Source organism: Nicotiana sylvestris, chromosome 7, assembly GCF_000393655.2.
Source record: "Nicotiana sylvestris chromosome 7, ASM39365v2, whole genome shotgun sequence".
Classification (NCBI taxonomy): Eukaryota; Viridiplantae; Streptophyta; class Magnoliopsida; order Solanales; family Solanaceae; genus Nicotiana; species Nicotiana sylvestris.
Genome location: NC_091063.1, coordinates 157,348,495 through 157,370,376, shown reverse-complemented (window position 1 = coordinate 157,370,376; position 21,882 = coordinate 157,348,495). Strand labels below are relative to the sequence as shown.

Sequence of the window (21,882 nt, the reverse complement as noted above, 5' to 3'; positions counted from 1 at the left end):
CAACCAAAACGTTGGGAAAGGGTTTTCCAAGATCTACCATCCATTGGTGCAATACTCAACAGCCTTCCTACCCAGTTACAAAAATTGGGAACATCTTCCACAGCTCCCATGGTTGCTAAAAGAAAAGTAAAATTAGAAAAATCAACAAAATTGAAGAAAAAGGTACGAGAAAGTTAGAAGACTCACGTGCAAAATTTCACTTCTCAGGGAAGGGAACGTTTTCATCACCCACTAAACCAACAGTGGGGGCAGCAATAAACCTGGCATACCAGCCACGGTCTTTGTCATTTTCTGGGCTAACTAGAACTCTTTTGCTCCTGGCTACTAGTGTAAAAACACCATTGCGAAAGAGTCTATAGGAGTAAAGATGAATTAGATGTAGGAAAGTAAAAGGCACACTAGATATGTTGGTCAAATGCCTCAAACAGACAATAACCCTCCATATTATTGGGCCAATTTGACCTAAGCAAACATTAAAGAAATGACAGAACTCGAGAATAACAGGATCAATAGCAGGTTTGAATCCTAATGTGAAAGGGTACATATAGACAAAGGAAAAACCGGTTAAGTAAGAGGTAATTCTTTGATTTGGATTGGGAATAAAGATAGGAAAGTCATGACTCCAATGGCAGTCTCTGCGGTCTAAAGAAATCAAACCTTCAGTGATTTGAATGGTATAGATATCAACACGATCTAAAGAAGATACTTGATTTCTAAGAGATTCTCTGTCATTATAGAAAGATAGTTCCGTAGGAAATATCTCCTCTACTAGAGGTTCACGAAGAGGATCAGCAGATTCTTTACCTCTAGAAGAAGATCTGTGTGAAAGAGAACCTCTAGTTCAAGAAGAAGGGCCAAAACTAGGCGAAGGAAGAGAAGAACCACACAAGGATGAAGATCCTAAATTACGAAGCCTACCTCCTCTTCTGCTCCTACTGGGGGCATTAGGGAAGTTATCAACTATGGGGAAACAATAATTATGTAACGTAGCATTTAATGTCTTTAATTGTCTATAATGGCCTTATTATGATAAAGGCAAAACACATATTTCCAAGATAGCTATAAAAGGGAAAGAATGGGTCAATTGTAAACACACAAAATACAATTTGAATACATTGGTTTTACTTTGTTATCTTATTCTTGGCAAAAATCACTTTCCTTTATTCATTCTTTGATTATCAGTAATCCGAGTTCTTATAAATTAAGGCTTTAACCAAAATTCCACTTTTTGGTTAAATAAATTGGTTCCGTTACCGGGAATATGATAATCTATTCCTTTTTAGTTTAACTTTCCTTGTTGCATCAACCATGTCGAACAATAATGACAACATTCAAGAAAACCAACAACTTCAGGGAAATTTACAAGATAATCACACCCCGGTCCCTTCTCCACAAATCTCTCCTCGGCGGTCTCGAGAAGGCACTCCTGATGGATCTCATACAAATGGAAACGCTCAATTTGAAAATGTTGAAGTTGTCGATGAAGCTTTGCAAAAACTAATTGCTGAACAGGTCAATAAAGCTCTTGAGGCTTTTGCTAGCCAGTTACCAGCTGCACCACCTACACCCACTCCAAATAACAACACTTTGGAGAACCCTCGCTCTGGGCTTGTTAATTCAGGTAGTGGTGGAACCCCCAGCGAATCACAAGAGGGAGTACCAGGTAACTTAGTCAATTCTGATTTACAAAATTTAGTATTAACATTGCAGAAACAGCTCAAGGAGCAAAGTGACCGCATAGAGCAAATACCCGGGGTGTTGCCCGTAATCAAAGGGATAGAAATGGATAAATATTCGCAACAACCCTGGAAGCCAAGTTCTGCTCCCCTCCCAATTCCAAAGAAATTCAAAATGCCCGATATTCCAAAATACGATGGAACAACTGATCTACGAGACCACGTGATTGCATTCACAACAGGCGTAAAAGGCAACAACTTGACCAAACAGGAGATCGAATCAGTATTGGTCAAGAAATTCAGTGAAACACTCACTAAGGGTGCATTAACATAGTATTCTTTTCTACCCAAAAATTCTATAAATTCTTTTGCTGAGCTTGTAGATTCTTTGATCAAAGCACACTTGGGAGCTCAAAAAGTCGAAAAAAGAATGGTAGATATTTTTAAAATCAAGCAAAGGGACTCAAAATTGCTTAGAGAGTTCGTGGACAGATCCTAACATGAAAGAATGACATTACCGCGTGTACTTGACAATTGGGCAGCTATAGCCTTCACAAGTAATTTGAATGAAAAAAGCTCAGAAGCTACAAGGCGACTCAAGGAAAGTCTTCGTGAATTCCCAGCTACAACACGGAATGATGTTTACAACAAGTATAGCATGAAGCTGAGGATAGAGGAAGATATTATCTCACGGTCTCAAAAAGAATAAAAGGTAAGTTTGAGACGGACGAAAATCGAAAATAGGTCCGGTAAAAACAGGTACGAACCATACATGGGACCAGCGGGAAAAGACTTACGGTCAAAACAGGACAATCAAAGGTATGATCACACGTCGAGGAATAGAGAGTCGGGCTCGTCATCAAGATTTAGGAATGATCAAAACACACGTGAGTCACGAGATGATGATAGAAACTTGAAGGCGAGGTTTGGCGGTTATAATTTCAATGTGAGCACTTCGAGCTCGTAGCTGTTTTGAGAAGCATGGGTGATAAGGTACGATGGCCAAAAGAGATGAGATCGAATCCAAACAGGCGCAATCCTGATCATTGGTGCAAATTTCACAACGATCACGGGCATAAAACGACAGACTATAGGTTTTTACAAAGTGAAGTTGATCATTTATTAAAACAGGGTTATCTCACCGAATTATTCAGTGAGAAAGGTAAGCAAGCATACATGAAGAATAGGCAAGAGCCCCCTAAACCACCTTCTCCCAAAAGGACCGTCAACGTTATAAGTGGAGGTGAAGACATCAATGGTGTGACGTACACAGCAGCCAATAAAATTTCAAAAGTCACAATTACCCAAGGGAAGCGGATGCGATATGTCTTAGAGGAAGAAAGCATTACGTTTGATGATGCAGATGCGGATGGTGTATTATCTCCTCATAACGATGCACTGGTAATATCTCTACTCGTACATGATACTAATGTAAAACGAGTTTTGATTGATCCAGGTAGTTCCGTGAACATTATTCTATTAAGAGTATTACGTGAGATGCAAGCTGAAGATAAATTAATACCAAAGGCGCATACTCTATCTGGATTCGACAATTCCAGTGTCGTGACGAAAGGAGAGGTAATACTTACTACATTCGCAGAAAGAGTTGTCAAAGATACAAAGTTTCATGTAGTATATATGGAGATGGCTTACAATATGATCCTTGGAAACCATGGATCCACGAGATGGATGTCGTTCCGTCAACCTTGCATCAAGTTATTAAATTCCATCACCATAGGAAATATGTCAAATCCATAGGGACTAACGTACATCCAAGAACATCAACTCTGTAGCGAATTCAAGTAGGAGAAACGAAGAAAAATACCAATCACAGAATCCAGTTGAGGGTACCACAACACAAACCTCAACTGAACGAGGGCGAGCAGACGTGGATTCAAGGCCAGATACCATTCAAGAACCAGAGGAAAACGAAAATATCAAGATAACAATTGAAGAACTAGAGGCTGTGGTGTTATTTGCACAATGGCCTGATAGGAAAGTTTAGGTAGGGGCCAATCTAAGCCAGGACATGAAAGGTAAGTTGATTGAATTTTTGTAAACTAACGTGGAATGTTTTGCTTGGTCCCACTCTGATTTGACAGGAATACCATCGGAGGTAATGACTCACAAATTAATTGAAGACCCATCGCATCCTCCTATCAAACAAAAGAAGAGAAAGTAAGGAACTTTCAAAAATCAGGTGATTCAAGATGAGGTTCAAAAATTACTAAAGATTGGGTTTATCCGTGAGGTAAAGTATCCTAATTGGTTAGCCAATACTGTTGTGGTACCGAAGAAGAATGGTAAGGGGCGAGTTTGTGTAGATTACATAGATCTTAACAAAGCTTGTCCTAAAGATTCTTTTCCACTACCACATATAGATCAACTAATTGATGCTACTGCAGGATATGAATTATTAAGTTTTTTAGATGCGTATTCAGGATACAATCAGATCAAAATGGATCCGATAGATGAAGAAAAAACTTCCTTCATAACTGACAGGGGGACTTACTGTTATAAAGTAATGCCTTTTAGTCTCAAAAATGCTGGTGCAACATATCAAAGACTAGTGACTAAAATGTTTCATTAACATTTGGGGAAAACTATGGAAGTCTATATAGACGACATGTTCATCAAAACTCAACATTCAGGGGATCATATATCACACTTGCCTGATGCATTTCAGATTTTGCGAAAATTTAATATGAAATTAAATCCTAAGAAATGTGCATTTGGTGTTGCATCAGGTAAGTTTTTAGGTTTTCTTATCTCTAACCGTGGTATTGAAGTGAATCCCACTCAGATTAAGTCCATTGAAGAAATCTCTGACGTTCTTACAAGTAAAAAAGAAGTGCAGAGGTTGACAAGAAGAATTGCAGCCTTGGGAATATTCATTTCTAAATCATCAGAAAAGTGCTTTACATTATTTTCAGCTCTTAAAAATCAAGATCATTTCGAATGGAATGAGGAATGTCAACAGGCACTCAAAAATTTGAAGACATACTTATCAAATCCGCCACTGCTCGCAAAACCAAAGGTTGGGGAAAGACTACTCATCTACCTTGCCATTTCAAAAGTAGCGGTAAGTATTGTTTTAGTCCGAGAGCACCAAGGTAAACAATCTCTGATCTATTATGTCAGCAAATCTTTATTAGATGCGGAGACGCGGTATCCTCAATTAGAAAGCTTGCACTTGCATTAATCGTGGCATCTAGAAAATTAAGGCCTTATTTACAATGTCATCCTATTGTTGTAGTAACTGCTTATCCATTACGCAATATATTACACAAGCATGAATTGTCAGGTAGGTTAGCCAAGTGAGCTATAGAATTAAGTGAATATGATATCACATACCAACCTAGAACTGCTATAAAATCTCAAGTGTTAGCTAATTTCGTGGCTGATTTTAGCCAAGGGGTGCAATTAGAAGTAGAAAAAGAATTGCAGGTGCTCAACGGAGCTAACCCAGGAATTTGGACCTTATTTGTTGATGGTTCATCTAACATAAAGGGTGCAGGCTTAGGGATCGTTTTGGTACCACCTACGGGTGAAACCATTTGACAAGCCATTAAAAGTCATTTTATAACTAACAATGAGGCAGAGTATGAGGCAGTGATTGCAGGTTTAGAACTGGCACGAGAACTTGGCATTAATGAGATTGTAATCAAGAGCGATTCACAGCTCGTGATTAACCAAGTGCTGGGGACTTATACCGCTAGGGAAGCACGAATGCAACAGTATTTAGAGATGGTACGGGATCTAATCAGGAAATTCCAAACCTGGAAGGTTACGCTAATACCAAGAGATGAAAATGTTGAGGCGGATGCCTTAACTAATCTCGCATCTACAGCAGACGTGGCAAGTAATAAAAATGCTTCTGTAATACATTTGTTTCATTCAGTGCACGATCCAGATAAAAATGAGGTAAATTTTAATAACTTAACGTGGGATTGGAGGAACGAGATTGTTGCCTTTTGCAGATTGGTATCGTTCCTGAAGACAAGAGGAAAGTTCACGCGCTTCGAAAAAAGGTTGCTCGATATTGCTTAAAGCAAGGCAATCTTTATCCGAAAATGTTCGGTAGTCCCTTAGCAAGATGCCTCAGACCTTCTCAGATAGAATACGTGATGAGAGAAATACACGAGGAGCATTGTGGGAATCACGCAGGAGGAAGATCATTGGTAAGAACCCTAATTAGGGCAGGTTATTATTGGCCCAAAATGGAAGAAGAAGCGGAAAGTTTTGTGGCTAAATGTGATAAATGCCAAAGGTACGGTAATAATATGCATAGACCTGCAGAGTTGCTACATCCGGTCACTAAACCGTGGCCGTTTATGAAATGGGGGATGGATATTGTGGGTCCACTACCACAAGCAAAAGGACAGGTAAAATTTTTGCTCGTACTCACTGACTATTTTACTAAATGGGTAGAAGTAGGAGCATTCAAACAGGTGCATGAAAAAGAAGTTAAAAATTTAATTTAGCGGAATATCATATGCCGATTTGGTGTACTAAAGGAAATCGTATGCAACAATGGCCCTCAATGTATAGGCACGCAAATCACAGAGTTCTTTCAAAGTTGGCAGATCAAAAGAATTACATCCACACCTTATCATCCGGTGGGTAATGGGCAAGCTGACTCAACAAACAAAATCATTATCAACAATTTAAAGAAACGTTTAGAGGAGTCCAAAGGTAATTGGCCAGAAGTGTTACCTGGTGTTTTATGGGCATACTGCACAACAGCAAAAACAAGTACAGGAGAAACACCATTTTCATTGGTTTACGGAGCTGAAACTTTAATTCCAGTAAAGATAGGAGAGCCAAGTACAAGATTTACACAAGCGTCAGAAGAGTCTAATAACGAAGAAATGCACATAAATCTTGATCTACTTGAAGGAAAAAGGGAAGCTGCACTAATAAGAATGGCAGCACAAAAGCAAGTCATAGAACGATACTACAACCGAAAAGCACGCCTAAGATTCTTCAAAATTGGGGACTTCGTGCTCAAAAAGGTTTTTCAATCTATGAAGGCAGCTAATGCAGGGAAATTAAGTCCAACATGGGAAGGACCCGATAGGATTCATGATATTTCAGGTAAAGAAGCATACGAGATGGAAACAATGGATGGCAAGATACTACTTTCACATTGAAATGTTGTTCACCTGAAAAGATACTATTTCTAAGGAATACTCACGGTTAGGTATCTGTATTTTAAAATTTAATTTTTGAATTGTTAAATTTTACTAACGATTTTAGATGATAGGCAAAAAGCTAGCTCGTACTAAATGATGAGTCCCGACCTACAAGGCACATGGAATAAATTAAATTTTCCGGTCTAGGGTTACAATTATTCTGATAGAAATTTAAACGGGCGAAGCAGTCTTCATCTATAATCTCACCTCAGAGTCCCGTATGTTTTTCCTTTTCTGGGAAAGGACCAAATGAGAGGAACAATCAAGTGCTCGAGGCTTCATACTTCAACGCTCAAACACTTAGGGGACTATATAATATACACGGGCATGTGTATAAAGAAGGCAAATAAGATTGGGAAATAATCGTAGATCAAGCCTGAAAAGTTCACTCAATGAATGAGTCAAATACAAAGCAAAGTCACGAGCTAAGCCTAAAGGAAGACCTTACCATAGCTAGGGTAAAGGCAATTTACTGAAACGGGTTATAAATAAAAATTTCGTATTTATTTTTCTTTTTTAAATCTGTTATGAGGAAAACAGTTACGAGAAAGTTATAGATGTAATTCAAATACATGTAAAGTATTATTCAAAACTAGACAAAGTTCAAATAAAAACTTGTCAAAGTTATTTCAAGAAACATGTGTATCCCTATTTCTTTTATCGTATATTAACATCGTTATGAAGTTGAGACGTCTTCTTCATTAAGTGTCGAATATAAAAGGGCCCTATTTTATAAAATTCATGATTAATTTAAACATTCATGAAGTTAACAGAAGTATTTTTTTGAAGAGTAAAAATGCAAGTTATTCAGTAAGTCCTTAGAAATAAAGGCAATAATAAACAAAACAGAAGTTCAAATTGTAACGAAAAACTTCTTAATATTAAAAAGCTTAGACTAAGTATGAACTTAGTCATAAACTGAAAATTGTTTATACATATTTCCCCATAAAAGGTTTGGGGACTTAAGTTTCCAAAACAAACCCTCAAATGAGACCAAGGGTTTTAACCACAATTTTCCAAAAAAAAAAAAGAGACACAAAGGAATTCAAACAACTTAAACTTGTCACTGAGAAGATGAAGGAACTGAAGCAGGTACATCAACAACAGCGGGTTCAACTTGGCTTGAAGGAGTGGGGATACCCGTATCATCTTCAATATTTGCGGAAGCTTCGACCACGGGAGAAGGAAAATCTTGGTTCTGTTGAGTCTTCTCAATAGTTTCATTGATCTTAGCTAACTCAGATTCCAAGTTAAAATTCTCTTGGCTAGCTTCAACAAGGGTATCACGGTGAGAATTCAAAAACGCCCAACTCACTTCAATGGCAGACTTATCTTCAAGGATCTCATAATCTCTTTCCCAGTCAGCGATTTTGTTCTTTAGCTTTTCATTTTCAGCCAAGGTAGATTCATAAGAAGCATGAAGAGAGGCATGGGAATTTTCTAAGGAACATACCTTATCAGAAGAAACCCGGAGGTCTTCTTGGGCCTGAGTCAAATTCTGCACGAGTTCACCAGCATAGGCTTCTTTTGCATCCAAGAGAGCCTTCAAATCTCTAATATCTTCACTTGCCTTAGAAAGCTGCTCGGAAAAAGAAGTTTCAAGACTAGCCTTTTCCTTGTCTGCTTGACTGGAGGAAGCTTTTTCAACTACCAATTCGGAAGTCAAAGCTCGCACCTGCTGCTCCAAGGTACTTTTACTTTCTTCTAAGTACTCCACGTCGATCTGAAGACTTTCATATTGTTCCTTCCAATTTTATGCCTCCAATTGGTAATCACACACTAACTGCTCTAAGAGGGTAACCCTTTTCATCATCTTTGTGCCGATGAGATTGGCCTAAAAAGGGGGAAAGGGAAGGAAATGAGAATCCCAAAGGTAGAAAAATGACAAAGTAAGAGTTAGAAAAAAGGAATACCTTTAAAGAAGCATGCACAATGTCATTCATTAAAGTCAAAGAACTATGGCTCTCTAGCTTGGCTCTCTTAACAGGACCAATTAAAGGTTTTAGCCACACATCTGCTTGACCCGATTTTCTTAAAAGGTTGCCCTCAACGGGGATTTCAATAATCACTTGCCTCATAGCACCACTCCTAATTGAGGAGCCAACCTCAGCACGGTGAGCAGGTGGAGGAGGAATTGTTGAAAGAGGAACAATAGAAGTAGTAAAAACAGCATGGGGAGGAACGGAAGCAGCCGATAGGAGTCACAGGCACAGGAGGAGAAATAGAAGCCAAGGGAGCTTCATCAGAAACGGGACCTAAACTTTCACTACCAAACCCGCGGTCAAAAAGCTGCTCAACAGAATCATGAGCAGCAGCGGAAGCATCATCAACATCATCAGGGATCACTACCAGGGCTTCAATAGATTCGGTAAGAGGAATAGAACAACGGGGGGATGCTTCTACATTATCATCGAAAATAATGGGTCTACGAGCCCGTGGCCTTGTTACCAAGGAACCCCCGTCTTCCTCTTCTTCGGAATCTTGGTCATCAACAGTTTTTCTTTTCGATAAAGAGCCCAGAATTATTTCTTGAGCCCTTTCCAAAGAGATACGAGAAGCCGCAACCTCCTCAACAGTAACTCCTCGAATAGCAAATCCTGGTAGAAAGAAGGATTGAGATAAGTTCGGGAAAAAACAATATGTAAAATAAAATAAAAGCTCTTACCATGAGTTTTTACTTTCCAACCAAAACGTTGGGAAAGGGTCTTCCAAGATCTACCATCCATTTGTGCAATACTCAACAGCCTTCCTACCCAGTCACGGAAATTGGGAAAATCTTCCACAACTCCCATGGTTGCTAGAAAAGAAAAATAAAATTAGAAAAATCAACAAAATTGAAGAAAAAGGTACGAGAAAGTTAGAAGACTCACGTGCAAAATTCCACTTCTTAGGGAAGGGAACGTTTTCATCACCCACTAAACCAACAGTGGGGGCAGCAACAAACCTGGCATACCAGCCATGGTCTTTGTCATCTTCAGGGCTAACTAGAACTCTTTTGCTCCTGGCTACTAGTGTAAAAACACCATTGCGAAAGAGTCTAGGGGAGTAAAGATGAATTAGATGTGGGAAAGTAAAAGCCACACTGGATATGTTAGTCAAATGCCTCAAACAGGCAACAACCCTCCATATTATTAGGCCAATTTGACCTAAGCAAACATCAAAGAAACAACAGAACTCGAGAATAACAGGATCAATAGCAGGTTTGAATCCTAATGTGAAAGGGTGCGTATAGACAAAGGAAAAACCGGTTAAGTAAGAGGTAATTCTTTGATTTGGATTGGGAATAATGATAGGAAAGTCATGACTCCAATGGCAGTCTCTGCGGACTAAAGAAATCAAACTTTCAGTGATTTGAGTGGGATAGATATCAGCACGATCTAAAGAAGATACTTGATTTCTAAGAGATTCTCTGTCATTATAGAAAGATATTTCTGCAGGAACTATCTCCTCTACTAGAGGTTCACGAAGAGGTTCAAAAGATTCTTTACTTCTAGAAAAAGATCTGTGTGAAAGAGAACCTCTAGTTCTAGAAGAAGGGCCAGAACTAGGCGAAGGAAGAGAAGAACCACACAAGGATGAAGATCCTAAATTACGAAGCCTACCTCCTCTTCTGCTCCTACTGGGGGCATTTGGGAAGTTATCAACTATGGGGACCCTTCTTGGGTTAGGGTTTGATAAAGACATGATAGTACGAGGAAGAAACAAACAAAGATTCAAGAACTGAATATTTTGAGAACTTTATATGATAAAGACAAAGAAGAAAACTATATTTATACTGTGAAGCAACCGTCAAAGGAAAAAGTGCAATGATGGAAAAGTCGTAATGAGAACTGACGCTTCGTGGTTAATGAAGCCGTGAAAAAACCCTAAAAAACGCTGCAAAGTTGCAGAACCAGTAAAAGGGGTGTCGCGCATGAAGAGCATTAAATGGAAGTGACAAATGAAGCGTTGATTCTTCTATAGCATTAATGGTGACAAAAATTCCCGTTTTAATGAATTCCACTTCCCATATATTCAATTTATGAATAAATGGCAAGTGGGGGGACTATCTGTATAAAAAAAAAATTGAGTTTACATATTAAAGTGATTCGAAGATGACATGTCATGACACGTAGACTGGTCAAAGAGTTATGATTAGCAGAGAGGCACGAGTTGCAACAGATACGAGCAAAGGCATAAGAGGAGGCACGAGCGGATACTCAAAAGATTCAACGCCCGTACCTATTTAAGTCCAAGAATTAAGGAGAATGAATCTGACAGCACAAGAGAGTACAGATACAGTATTTAATGAGCATTAAATACTAAAAACGTTAGAAAATCTGTATTAAAATACAATGATTATGTAACGTAGCATTTAATGTCTTTAATTATCTATAATGGCCTTATTATGATAAAGGCAAAATGCATATTTCCAAGATAGCTATAAAAGGGAAAGAATGGGTTAATTGTAAACACACAAAATACAATCTGAATACATTAGTTTTACTTTGTTATCTTATTGTTGGCAAAAATCACTTTCCTTTATTCATTCTTTAATTATCAGTAACCCGAGTTCTTCTAAATTAAGGCTTTAACTGAAATTCCACTTTTTGGTTAAACAATTGTCATCATTCTATGACGAAGTCTCTACATAATTATTCGAGTTAAGTATTGCAGTAACAATATTTGGAGATAATTATTATTACTACAAGTTTGAGAACTCTCTTAATCAATTAATATTAAAGATAATTTCATACTCTTTCTACGTTTAGTCAGCTGTAATAAACTATTTATTCCAACTGTTTTTTTCCCTCTTTTGGTGAGAAATGAACTCTTATACTCAGGGGCGAAGGCACGTTGAACAAGCGTTGTCACCCGTCACCGCTTGGTGTGAAGCTCTACAACTTTGCCTAGGAGGTCAAGGGTTTGAAACCTAGTAGGTTACCATATGTTTTTTAGGATTTTTTTTTTTTTTGGGAGGGGAGGGGGGGGAATACAGAAAGCAGAGATTGAACCTCCGACTTCTAACCTAAAATGGTGTAACTAAACCTATTGAGTTGCCATATATTGAAAATGGAGTACTGAGAACTAATTTTATAAAACCATATTGGAACGTGAAGTTAAGCGTTTGTTCATTAATTTAAATGTCGACATCACTTAACAAAAAATTATCTGTACGCCCTATACCTACTTATAATTTGAATATAACAAAATAGTTATACAACCATTTCATATGTTCTATTTACAAATAGTCTTAAAGGATCATATAATTGAATAACATCTGTAATAGACTACCAACCAAAATTCCTTTAATTTTTTGGTCTATCAAAATATTGTAATAGATACCTGAATTTCTATACAAAGAATCAATTACATGTGTATCACTGCCCATTGGATTAATAGTGAATGGAATATGTATAAGAGAATAATTAATTTTTGTCCTATTTTTAGTGGTATTGGTAGGTGCTTACATGAGTGGGGGATAAATAAGATCTTCACTGTGTCACAGTTGATAATGCAAGCTCAAATGATGTGACAGTAAAAGAATTATCTAAGCAATTAACAAAAATGGGAACTAATTTGATGAATGGTACTCACCTTCACGTGAGATGTATGGCTCACATCATGAATCTTGTGGTCCAGGATGGTTTAAAAAAATCTTCAGTTTCTATTGAACGTGTTAGGCATGCAGTGAGATATGTTAGGCAGTCTCCTGCGAGGTTGAAGAGGTTTCAAGAATGTTTTGATGCTGAACAACTCAATTCTAAGAAAACTTTATGCTTAAATGTTCCAACTAGATGGAATTCTACCCACTTGATGTTGCGCAGGGCTGTTGAATTTGAAAGTGCATTTTCATATTATGCTTCTAGTGAAATTGGCTTGAGACATTATCTTGAGCATTCTTATATTGATGTTGGAATTCCTACAGGTGAACTTTTGAGTAGTGATTGGGAGAATGTAAAAAGAATTACAAAGTTTCTTGAAATCTTCTATCTTCTTACTTTGAAGATATCTGGATCACGTTATGTTACATCGAATATTTATTTTCTTGAAATTTGCGCAGTTTCTGTCTATTTGAAGCAATTGATAGCAAATGAAGATATAGTTTTAAGTGAAATGGCAAAGAATATGAAAGAAAAGTTTGATAAGTATTGGGGTGATCCAGGGAAAATGAACAAGATATTTTTTATCTCGTGTATTTTGGATCCACGTTACAAGATCGAATCAGTTGGCTTTGCACTTGTAAAGATGTTTGGTGTAGATACGGGGGCAACTATACAAGCAGAAGTGACGAAGTACATGACTTCATTATTCAGTGAGTATGTAAAGTCCAGCTCAAAAGGTGTTGTGCTTGCTTCATCTTCAGATTGTTCTTCATTAGACACTTCGACTTCCGGGCTTTCTGGCAGTCAAGCAAGCACCCAAAATATAGGACTTTTAGAATCCATCATGCAAGATATAAAAAAATATAAAAGTGGGAGTGGAGGTGTTGATACTAGAACAGAGTTAGATAAATATTTAGGTGAAGAAACTAAGGATGACACTAAAGAATTTGATATTCTTCTTTGGTGAAAATTGAACTCAGCTAGATTTCCTATTCTTGCGGAGATGGCTCGTGATGTATTAGCTGTTCCGGTTTTAAGTGTGGCATCCGAATGTGCATTTAGTACGGGAGGACGTCTTCTTGATTCATTTAGGAGTTCATTAATTCCTAAATTGGTGCAAGCTCTAGTGTGTCTTCAAGATTGGCTTCGAAATGAAAAATTAAAAAAAAAATCATTAGTGTTGAGGAAGATCTTGATAAAATCGAGCAGCTTGAACAAGGTAATAATATTGTTACTATATTTGTTGTATATAAGTGTTGTTGATATGCTTATATTTATCGCACGACTCATTATTTTAATTTTGTTTTCTTCAGATTTAGCCAGCAATGGAAAAGACCCTTCCATAATTGACGTGTAGTGTTAATATATTTGGTAAGATTATTCATTAGCAATTCTTTTTCTGAAACTCATACTTTCAAACTCAAAATCAGTATATCCCATTTACAAACACTCAGCAATCCGCTTTGTACAAAAATTGGAAGCATAGGCATCCACTTTTCAACTTGTTTTACTGCAACCTTTGTGACTTTCCCGGGACAACAAAGTTGTTCATATTTACACCAGAAGATATCAACTTCTGATTCTCCAAACAAGAACCAGAGGCAAAATTAACAAAGTTCAACATAGATGTTGACACCTACTTTTTGATGAAATTACATGATTATGTTTGTCTGCTTTAGAGTTTAGATGACTTTCTGATGATCAACAATGTCTTTTTTGCACGCGCTCTTTAATAATATGTTTGTCATCCAAATGCAGGTCGAGCATGGCCTTTTGTTTGAGCCCGAGCGTGAAGAAATTGCTCAGGAACCAACTTTATCTGTTGTGTAACTGTGTGTCAAGGCATCAGCCACTATCTTGATCTGACTTTATCTGCTGTGTAACTTGTAAAGCTGTTTGCAGCTCTGCTGACTTATTATTATTAGTACAGCCCTGAAGATCTTTAGCATGCAGCTCTGTTGACTTTATCTGCTGCAATGGTGTTTAACTGTTGTGTAACTTGTAAAGCTGTTTGTAGCTCTACTGACTTATTATTATCAATACAGTCCTGAAGAACTTTAGCATGCAGTTCTGCTGACTTTATCTGCTGCGATGGTGTTTATTTGCTTTGTATGTAAAAGCATTTTTCTGTGCAAAAGAGTAACTTAGTTTTCTTTTTGTTGTTTGATAATGTCTGCTGATTTTATATTCTTGAGTAGAAGTTGCAGAAGAAGAGAGTGAAAGGAATTTAAAGTAATCAAGTTTCATACTAACATACATATTCACTAAATTAAATAAGTAGTGTATATATGTGGCACCACTTCAGTTGGATGTGTCTTTTCCTTCACTGAAAGGCATTAATGGAGTTTACTGTTTAGCACGGTTAATATTTTTGTTCAACATACAACTAGAAAAAAATATTGCCACGTTTTTTATTGTGCTTTTGGTATCATGCTACTCATTTGTGATGATTGGTGGTGTTCTATTCTTTAAATTCAGCTGGGGACTATGATTCTGAAGACAATGTCCTCTAGCACTTTCCTTGTTGGCCTCAATCATCATTTGTGAAACTGGATTTGGATTACTATCTTTCTTTTGGATTACTATCTTTCTTCGTAAAGTGCTGAAACAAGGAAAACGCAATTTAGTGAATATGCATGTTAGGCCGATAAACCGCCCGATAAGAGCTAAATCGATACCAATTCGCCCGATATCTTATCGAGTAGCTAACGGATTAATACATTTAAAAGTCGATAACCGTTAAGCCAAACCGTTAAGAGTAAAAAACCGCTCAATCCGCCCGATAAGCAGCCCTAGTTGTCGTCCATTGTAAAGTTGCTGATAGCAAACCTAATCTAAAAACAAACCTGACCCATTAACCCCACCCATACGGATTACAAAACTCAGGCCATAAACAGAATATTTCAATAAGAAGCTGCAAACACACAAACAACAGAGATCACATTACATGAAATTTTACGTCTGTGTTAATCCAAGTCCCTAGCATAAACACCAAACCCCAAAAATAATTCACAATTCTACAGATAAAAAAAAGGACATGACCAATTTATTTATCTATTACTAATCAACAATTCTGTAGAACTCCATGACATACTTATACAGCGCGTGCTTCATTCGCAGTTTCACCAATGGTTGACAAACCGTTTTGAAATTCTAGGCCTGCAATGAATACAGAGTAAAAAAATTCTCAAACAATTCTCAAACAGAGTAAAAAAAGAAATAATATTCTCTTATACGCAATGAATACCATAAAACGGTTTTTGTAGTATTCAACCAGTCTCTTGGGATCCAAGACTTTCGTTTGCTTGTAACCATCAATCTTGTTGACTTCCTGTAAGGCGATCACAGAGTAAAGTTAGTTATCCACGAAAACTAATGTAAAGTGGATGAGCCGCTATTAAGTAAATCTCCAGAATCTTAGCTCCTATACTTTTATATAGGTGAATCATACGCACTTATGCAACTGCAAAAGACCTTCCATGATCAGCGACGGAACCAGAATTTGAGGTTTATGAGTAGAGATGGACCTACGTACAAGTTAGAGGGGTCACCGACACCACCTAAGCTCGGGAAAAATCTTGTATATATATATATACCTTGGAATATGGATGGATATATACTTGATTAGGCACCCTCATACACAAAGCTTAGCTAGGGGCACTGGTGGCGTCTACAACTTAGTTAGGGATCAAATCCAGCTCGAGCAATGCTTTATAATTATCTAGATTTTCTCCTTTTTTTCCTTTAGATTCCGCCCTTCATTCCCTTTTTCTTTTGATTAGACCACTCTTTTAAAAAATATCAAATTTACTTCTCTCCAAGCTATGATCAGAAACTTAGAACTTATCTCTCTCTGAATTTGTAGCTAGCAATTGGCATGCCTCATGACTATTTTAGGAGTGGTGCCCCCGATGCCTCCAAATCATGGGCCCGCATCTACGTATGGGTTTGGGATTCTAGTTTTTTAGGTTATTGGGTTCTGAACATATTTAATGAATTTCTTTAAACAAATACAAGGTTTGAAACGAAGTTACTGGGATTGACCTAACTCATAATTGACACACTAGCTCCGCCCCTGTCCATCATACATCTTTTCGGAGAGCACTAACATTCATATTGGAATAGTAGTCCATATCTAGTAGTAAAGTAATATTAGTCATACCTCAATCCATTTGGCTAGTTTCGGCCTCGCAGATGTGATATCATAGTTAAACACCTCTTGCAGGAAAATTTGGAACCTTTCGATGAATGGAGCATATGCTATGTCAACCTAATACACCAAAAATTTCTTTAGTATGATGAAATTTCATATTCTGGAAAGATATATCTACACTACTCTAAATTGGTTATATAGCATATTTTACTGCAAAGCTACTATAAAGTAAGAAGTCGTCACCTGACTGAATTGACCGAGGAAGAAAGGTCCGTCGTCAAATTTTGCGAGAGCTTTTTCCAGGTAATCAAATTGTGCTCCTAGTACAAGTGTGAACGAACTACAGTTAATTTACACATGGAATTCTTACCAAGAATACGTAATGAGTTTTGAAGTGCCAAAGCAAAAGAACCTCACCAGCCAGTATCTGTGCATCTTTTTTAAGCGAACCATATACTTCCTTGACGAATGTATCACTATAGGCTATCAATTCTTCAGCAAACTTCTGCTTTTCCGGATCCTACACCAGTTTACAAACTTGTGTCAATTTCAGAACTAATCCTTGGTCTCCCCATTTCTTTTTAAAAGGGGGAGCGGAAGAAGAACGGTCAGTAGCAGCAAGAACGGAATGCTGCAGCTTACATCAGGCAGAAGAGATGGCCCTTCAAAGTTACTATCAACATACTTAATCAGATCCAAACTTTCTCCGATCACTTTGTTGTTGTGCTCCAAAGAGGGTACCTACGATAGCAAGAGGCAAACAAGCATTATAGTCAGTACTCATAGAACCTACAGGCCAATTGCTAGATGTCAAAATGTTAGGTCAAGGCATTACACTTGGTATGCATACATAAATAGTGAACGGCCGAGCAAAAAAACAGCTTCGTGTTTCCGGAACAATCAACAATTACCTTATTTTCCGCGTAAACTTTTTCCTTGTACCAAGTAGGCCTATTCTGAAGGTCAATTGGAACTAACTTGATCTTATCTTGCAAGCCCTGAAATTCAAGGTTTTTGAACTTTATTCAGCTAACCAGTCCCATTGTCAGGTCAAAATATACATGAACTAAGAAAATATTAAGATTGAATAATATCAATTCCCTTTTGAAGAACAATAGGGAACAACAAATTAAAAGTTCCAAGTGACACCCTTCTCCCACCCCATTAAGCATGACTCAAGAAAACATGACAACTTAAAAAGAGGAACACAAGGTAACTCGTTTCTGGTGTTTGGATAAGGGTTAAGCATTTAGTTTTGATACATCAATTTCAAATCTTTTTTTAATCAAACTTTGCATACGTAGAAATTTCAAAAGTACTAGTAGTACTATACGTCACAACTGTACATAGTTTAGAGCGTATAAAGTTTTTGAAACAATCTTAGTAAAAGAAAAAAACTTGGTTCTCTAAACAATAATAATCATGTCACACCATAGCTCGGGATGTGTGGAGTAGGCTCACATCACGAGTTCGAACCCTGTAGCAAACAAAACCCTGGTATTTAAGTGGAGAACGGTAGAAGGACGGGACTAATATGCACCAACTTTCAAAACCCTGTGCCAGTTGGCTCTCAAGATTTCTCGATTATCGAAAAATTCCATCTAAAATTGTAAGATGGTGCAAACATATGAGTCATACGTAGCCAAATCATAAACTAATGAAACGAACCTTGACATTCCTGATAATCCACACACGCTGAGCATAGGGGCACATATAATTGATGTATAACCTTCAGCAAAAAATGAAAACAACAGATCCACATCACCAATCTCCACTCAAATAAATCAACACCATCAAGAAGAAATTACTCTTTTTTCCTTCTAAATGCAGACAAGAAAGAATGAGTGATAGGCCATAAAAAGAGAAGTAAATAAAACCTGGTAGTTCCGTCGAAGAGAGACGGAGGTTGGGAAGTAGAATCAAGTGATGGTGGAAGAACTTCTTGAACACTTCTACACAAATAAAACAAACAAAAATACCCATCAATGCCCATATCAAAAGCAAAGTGAAAATTCAACAATTACATATACATACCTATACAACCATTACTAAGATGCAAGATTTATAATGGCCCTGTTGTATCAGCCGCTACCTATTTTTGTATAAAATTGATAGATTTTAAGTACTATTTTATGAGCGCCGGCTAACTGCGATGCTGGGATTTGAACGTTTTTACCCGTTTCATTAAACACTAGGCCGCAAAAACACCATTTCATTAACCACTAGGTACAGAACCAACACTTGTAACAAGAAGATTCAGAGAAACACTAGAATGTCACACCTGGTTTCTAAACCTGTGACAGTAAATTGTTGAATCATCATTGTCACAGAAAAGTTCTTGCTTCAAGAAAATTCAACAATTGTTATATGTACCAAAAAATTTGTTTTTATCCTATTTACGCGATATAATTTTCTAATTAAAATGATTCAACTAACCCCTTCATTAAACTTAGCTTCATCTTGACTAGGCTACAACCTTGGACAATGTAGTAATTTTTTTTTTTCCAATCCTTAAATGATGTATCAACCACTAATTTCATGACAACTTTTCTAACCCCTACTTTTTAAATTTAATATAAATATAATGCTTTAAAAGATTTAACCATATACTCCCTCCACTCCAACAACAACAACAACAATAACGACCCAGTATAATCCCACAAATGGAGTCTGAGGAGGGTAATATGTACGCAGACCTTACCCCTACCCCGAAGGGTAGAGAGACTGTTTCCAGGAGACCCCTCCACTCCAGTTTAGGTGAATTTATTTCTTTTTTGGAATTCCTTCCAAAAAGAATGAACTCTTTCTAAATTTAAAAAGAATTTAGCTTAAACTTTCAATTCTACCCTTAATGAGAAACTTTTATAATCACACAACTACTCTGGGCCTCTTTTTAACTTGTTTAGGACCACAAATTCCAAAAATCTTTTTTTTACTTCGCGCACAGTAAAATAGATTCACGACGGAGGGAGTAATATACAACTTAGAAAGAGAGCCTAGGAACGATGATAAAGTTATTTCCGTGTGACCTATAGGTCACAGATTCAAGCTATGAAAGCAGTCATCAATGCATGTATGAGGATATTGTGCCTGCATCACAGTCTTAGGTACGATACTTCTCCGAACCATGTGTGAACGCAGTCGCAGGATGGTGCCTGGTGTACCGGCTGCCCTTTTTAGTATATATTTTCAGATGCACTCTTCTCCACATACTGTTATTTCGTCCCTGATCACTGTTAACTATTTGCTACAAATTAAACTAGGTGATCAATTGAAAATTAATGAAGGAAAAAAGAGGAAGCTAAACTAAGACTTACGGGGTAGCCATTGATGCTAATTTTTTGCTCCTATGAATGCCAGAGAGAGAGAACTCAGAAAATTCTGGAAGTATGAATTGATAGGAGTATGAGAATGAGAATTGAGAACTTTATAGAGGATACGAAGATGTTGTTTGAGCAGAGCAGTGACGAAGTTACGAGAAATGCAGAGAGTTTTTAATGTATGTGAAGATCCATGGTAAGAGAAATAGGGTGAATTTTTTCTTTTTTCATTTTGTGTCTGTAGGGAGAATTAATTTAAATTCATGCGGCGTAAGATTTGGTAGAGAGCAAAACACTTTTAACAAATATAAAAATTATTTTTAGGACACAAAATTATGATCTCTGATTAATAGTTTCTTTGGCCAAGTTTTTAAAATCAATTTATTTTAAAAAATATTTTTCTCAAAAATATTTTTCAAAAAAATACTTTTGGTGATAAGCAGTTTGTGTTTGGCTAATTAATTTAAAAATTATTTTTGAGCAATAATTAGTATTTGATCAAGCTTTTAAAAAATACTTTAAATATATTTATCTCAAACGTATTTTTTTAAAAAGTAATTTCGTAAAGAAGTTATTTTCTCCCTTCTACTAAAAAAAAATTATCTTTCAAAAAGTTTGACCAAACGCCTTTTAACTTTGTAAAAAATACATTTGGCAAACAAAGAAACACACTTTTCGCCAATTAAAAAAAAATCTTTGTCCAAATAAGAATCATATTAATCTCAACATAATCTCGGGTGATAAATGGGGTGAACTTCTGATATACATGAAGATGACGTGGTTCCTGAGAGTTATCGATAAGCTCACGTCATTACTGACGCAAATATGATGACATTAATTTCGAAATAATCTGTTAAAGAGTTTATCTGAGACTACGTGGCATTTGGAAATTATTTGCGAGTTGGAAATGTGTTCTGAATGATGTCCACGTTTTGGATTTTCAGGAGACATACGTTGGTGTTTTGAAACATATATTTAATTCTCACTTTTCTGATTTTCTCTCTTTTGTATTTATTTGAATTGTATTATACGTAATCATTTACGAAATAATTACTATGTTTTTTAAAATGTAAATAGCATTATATTGGAAGATAGTTTGTAATTGTTGTTCTTGATCGTTTGAGATGTCAATTCATGACAATTAATAGTGATTACAACTTCAATTTCCTCCACTTAGGTGCTCAAATAAACTCTGTATTGATTTAGGTTTTCATATTGTAGGTTGAATACTTTTGATTCCGAATTTGTATTTAGATCTTTCCAAAATTACAATTATAAATTAAAAATTATCAAGTTTGATCTCACCTAATCTAACTTTTGAGAAATTTGAAGGTGAGATTCATGAATGTATGCAGACGATTTAAAAGTAGGAATACTTAGGACCACAATAATCTGGTGGCTATTTAGGAGGTGAGACTCGCTCCCTCATTATAGAGGTGACTTCTTTTGACTTTGCAATAGAACTGTCTATTTATTGATATATTTTTTTGGTTGAAAAACGAAATTCATTAAAACTTAATTAGTTACAACGTATATCCCATTGAGACTATAAAAAACATCTAAGCAAGTAGGGCTGTTAGAGATAGAGTTACTAATACTACTAAGGCTCCCAAGTTCAGCCAAACTATTTAATACGTTTGTAATTACTAGTATAGTGTTAGGTGCTCCAATTTTGTCCTCCCGAAGACTTTCAAAACATCCCAAGGTGGAGAGCTTAATGTTGTAAGGTGGTTGGTGCTAGCTTGTAACGACCCCACCGGTCATTTCGAGAGTTGTAATCTAGTTCCCCCATTTATTGTTCGTTTTGTACTTTATAGTTGTTATGTGACTTATCAGGATAGTCGGTTCGGGTCCGGAGGGATTTCAGAATGAATTGAGACACCGAGTTTTGTTGATACCTAATTTTTACCTATATTTTTTATATGCATAAATACCTTCAAAATAGCATATACA

At 36.7% G+C, this 21,882-nt stretch overlaps 3 protein-coding genes across 6 annotated transcripts; 2 read left to right on the top strand and 1 right to left on the bottom strand.

The window, feature by feature from the left end:
* The first annotated feature begins 2,184 nt into the window (after positions 1 to 2,184).
* On the top strand, positions 2,185 to 6,829 carry LOC138874008 (uncharacterized). Its single transcript, XM_070152508.1, has 6 exons — positions 2,185 to 2,316; positions 2,808 to 3,077; positions 4,363 to 4,423; positions 5,278 to 5,600; positions 5,657 to 5,857; positions 6,263 to 6,829. Exons 1-6 carry the CDS (start codon positions 2,185 to 2,187, stop codon positions 6,827 to 6,829), a joined length of 1,554 nt encoding a protein of 517 aa, XP_070008609.1.
* A 5,589-nt stretch (positions 6,830 to 12,418) lies between these two features.
* Positions 12,419 to 13,423, top strand: LOC104246817 (zinc finger BED domain-containing protein RICESLEEPER 2-like). The gene has a single exon (XM_009802701.2). It carries the CDS (start codon positions 12,419 to 12,421, stop codon positions 13,421 to 13,423), a length of 1,005 nt encoding a protein of 334 aa, XP_009801003.2.
* Positions 13,424 to 15,341: 1,918 nt separating this feature from the next.
* LOC104246814 (glutathione S-transferase L3-like) lies at positions 15,342 to 20,077 on the bottom strand. 4 transcript variants are annotated; one of them, XM_009802695.2, is made up of 11 exons: positions 19,927 to 20,059; positions 19,726 to 19,842; positions 18,487 to 18,561; positions 18,278 to 18,338; positions 17,521 to 17,607; positions 17,252 to 17,350; positions 17,027 to 17,129; positions 16,853 to 16,929; positions 16,619 to 16,726; positions 15,704 to 15,787; positions 15,342 to 15,615 (listed from the first exon to the last, which is right to left on the bottom strand). In XM_009802695.2, the coding sequence occupies exons 1-11, from the start codon at positions 19,935 to 19,937 to the stop codon at positions 15,610 to 15,612; spliced, it is 828 nt and encodes a 275-aa protein (XP_009800997.1). In that variant the 5' UTR covers positions 19,938 to 20,059; the 3' UTR covers positions 15,342 to 15,609. The 4 variants fall into 4 exon arrangements, with proteins under 4 accessions (XP_009800997.1, XP_070006753.1, XP_009800998.1 ...); XM_070150652.1 differs by having other exon boundaries at positions 18,487 to 18,558; XM_009802696.2 differs by lacking the exon at positions 19,726 to 19,842 and having other exon boundaries at positions 19,927 to 20,077.
* Positions 20,078 to 21,882: the final 1,805 nt, after the last annotated feature.

Bases quoted from the DNA above. Each gene is read 5' to 3' on its own strand.
- LOC138874008 (XM_070152508.1), top strand. From the start codon at position 2,185: ATGACATTACCGCGTGTACTTGACAATTGGGCAGCTATAGCCTTCACA. The intron at 2,317-2,807 runs GTTTACAACAAG...TTATTAAAACAG, and splicing joins CAGCTACAACACGGAATGAT to GGTTATCTCACCGAATTATT. The intron at 4,424-5,277 runs GTAAGTTTTTAG...ACAATGAGGCAG, and splicing joins TGCATTTGGTGTTGCATCAG to AGTATGAGGCAGTGATTGCA.
- LOC104246817 (XM_009802701.2), top strand. From the start codon at position 12,419: ATGGGAACTAATTTGATGAATGGTACTCACCTTCACGTGAGATGTATG.
- LOC104246814 (XM_009802695.2), bottom strand. The intron at 17,351-17,520 runs GTAATTGTTGAT...TTGCTATCGTAG, and splicing joins AAGTTTACGCGGAAAATAAG to GTACCCTCTTTGGAGCACAA. The intron at 16,727-16,852 runs GTGACGACTTCT...TTGGTGTATTAG, and splicing joins TCCTCGGTCAATTCAGTCAG to GTTGACATAGCATATGCTCC.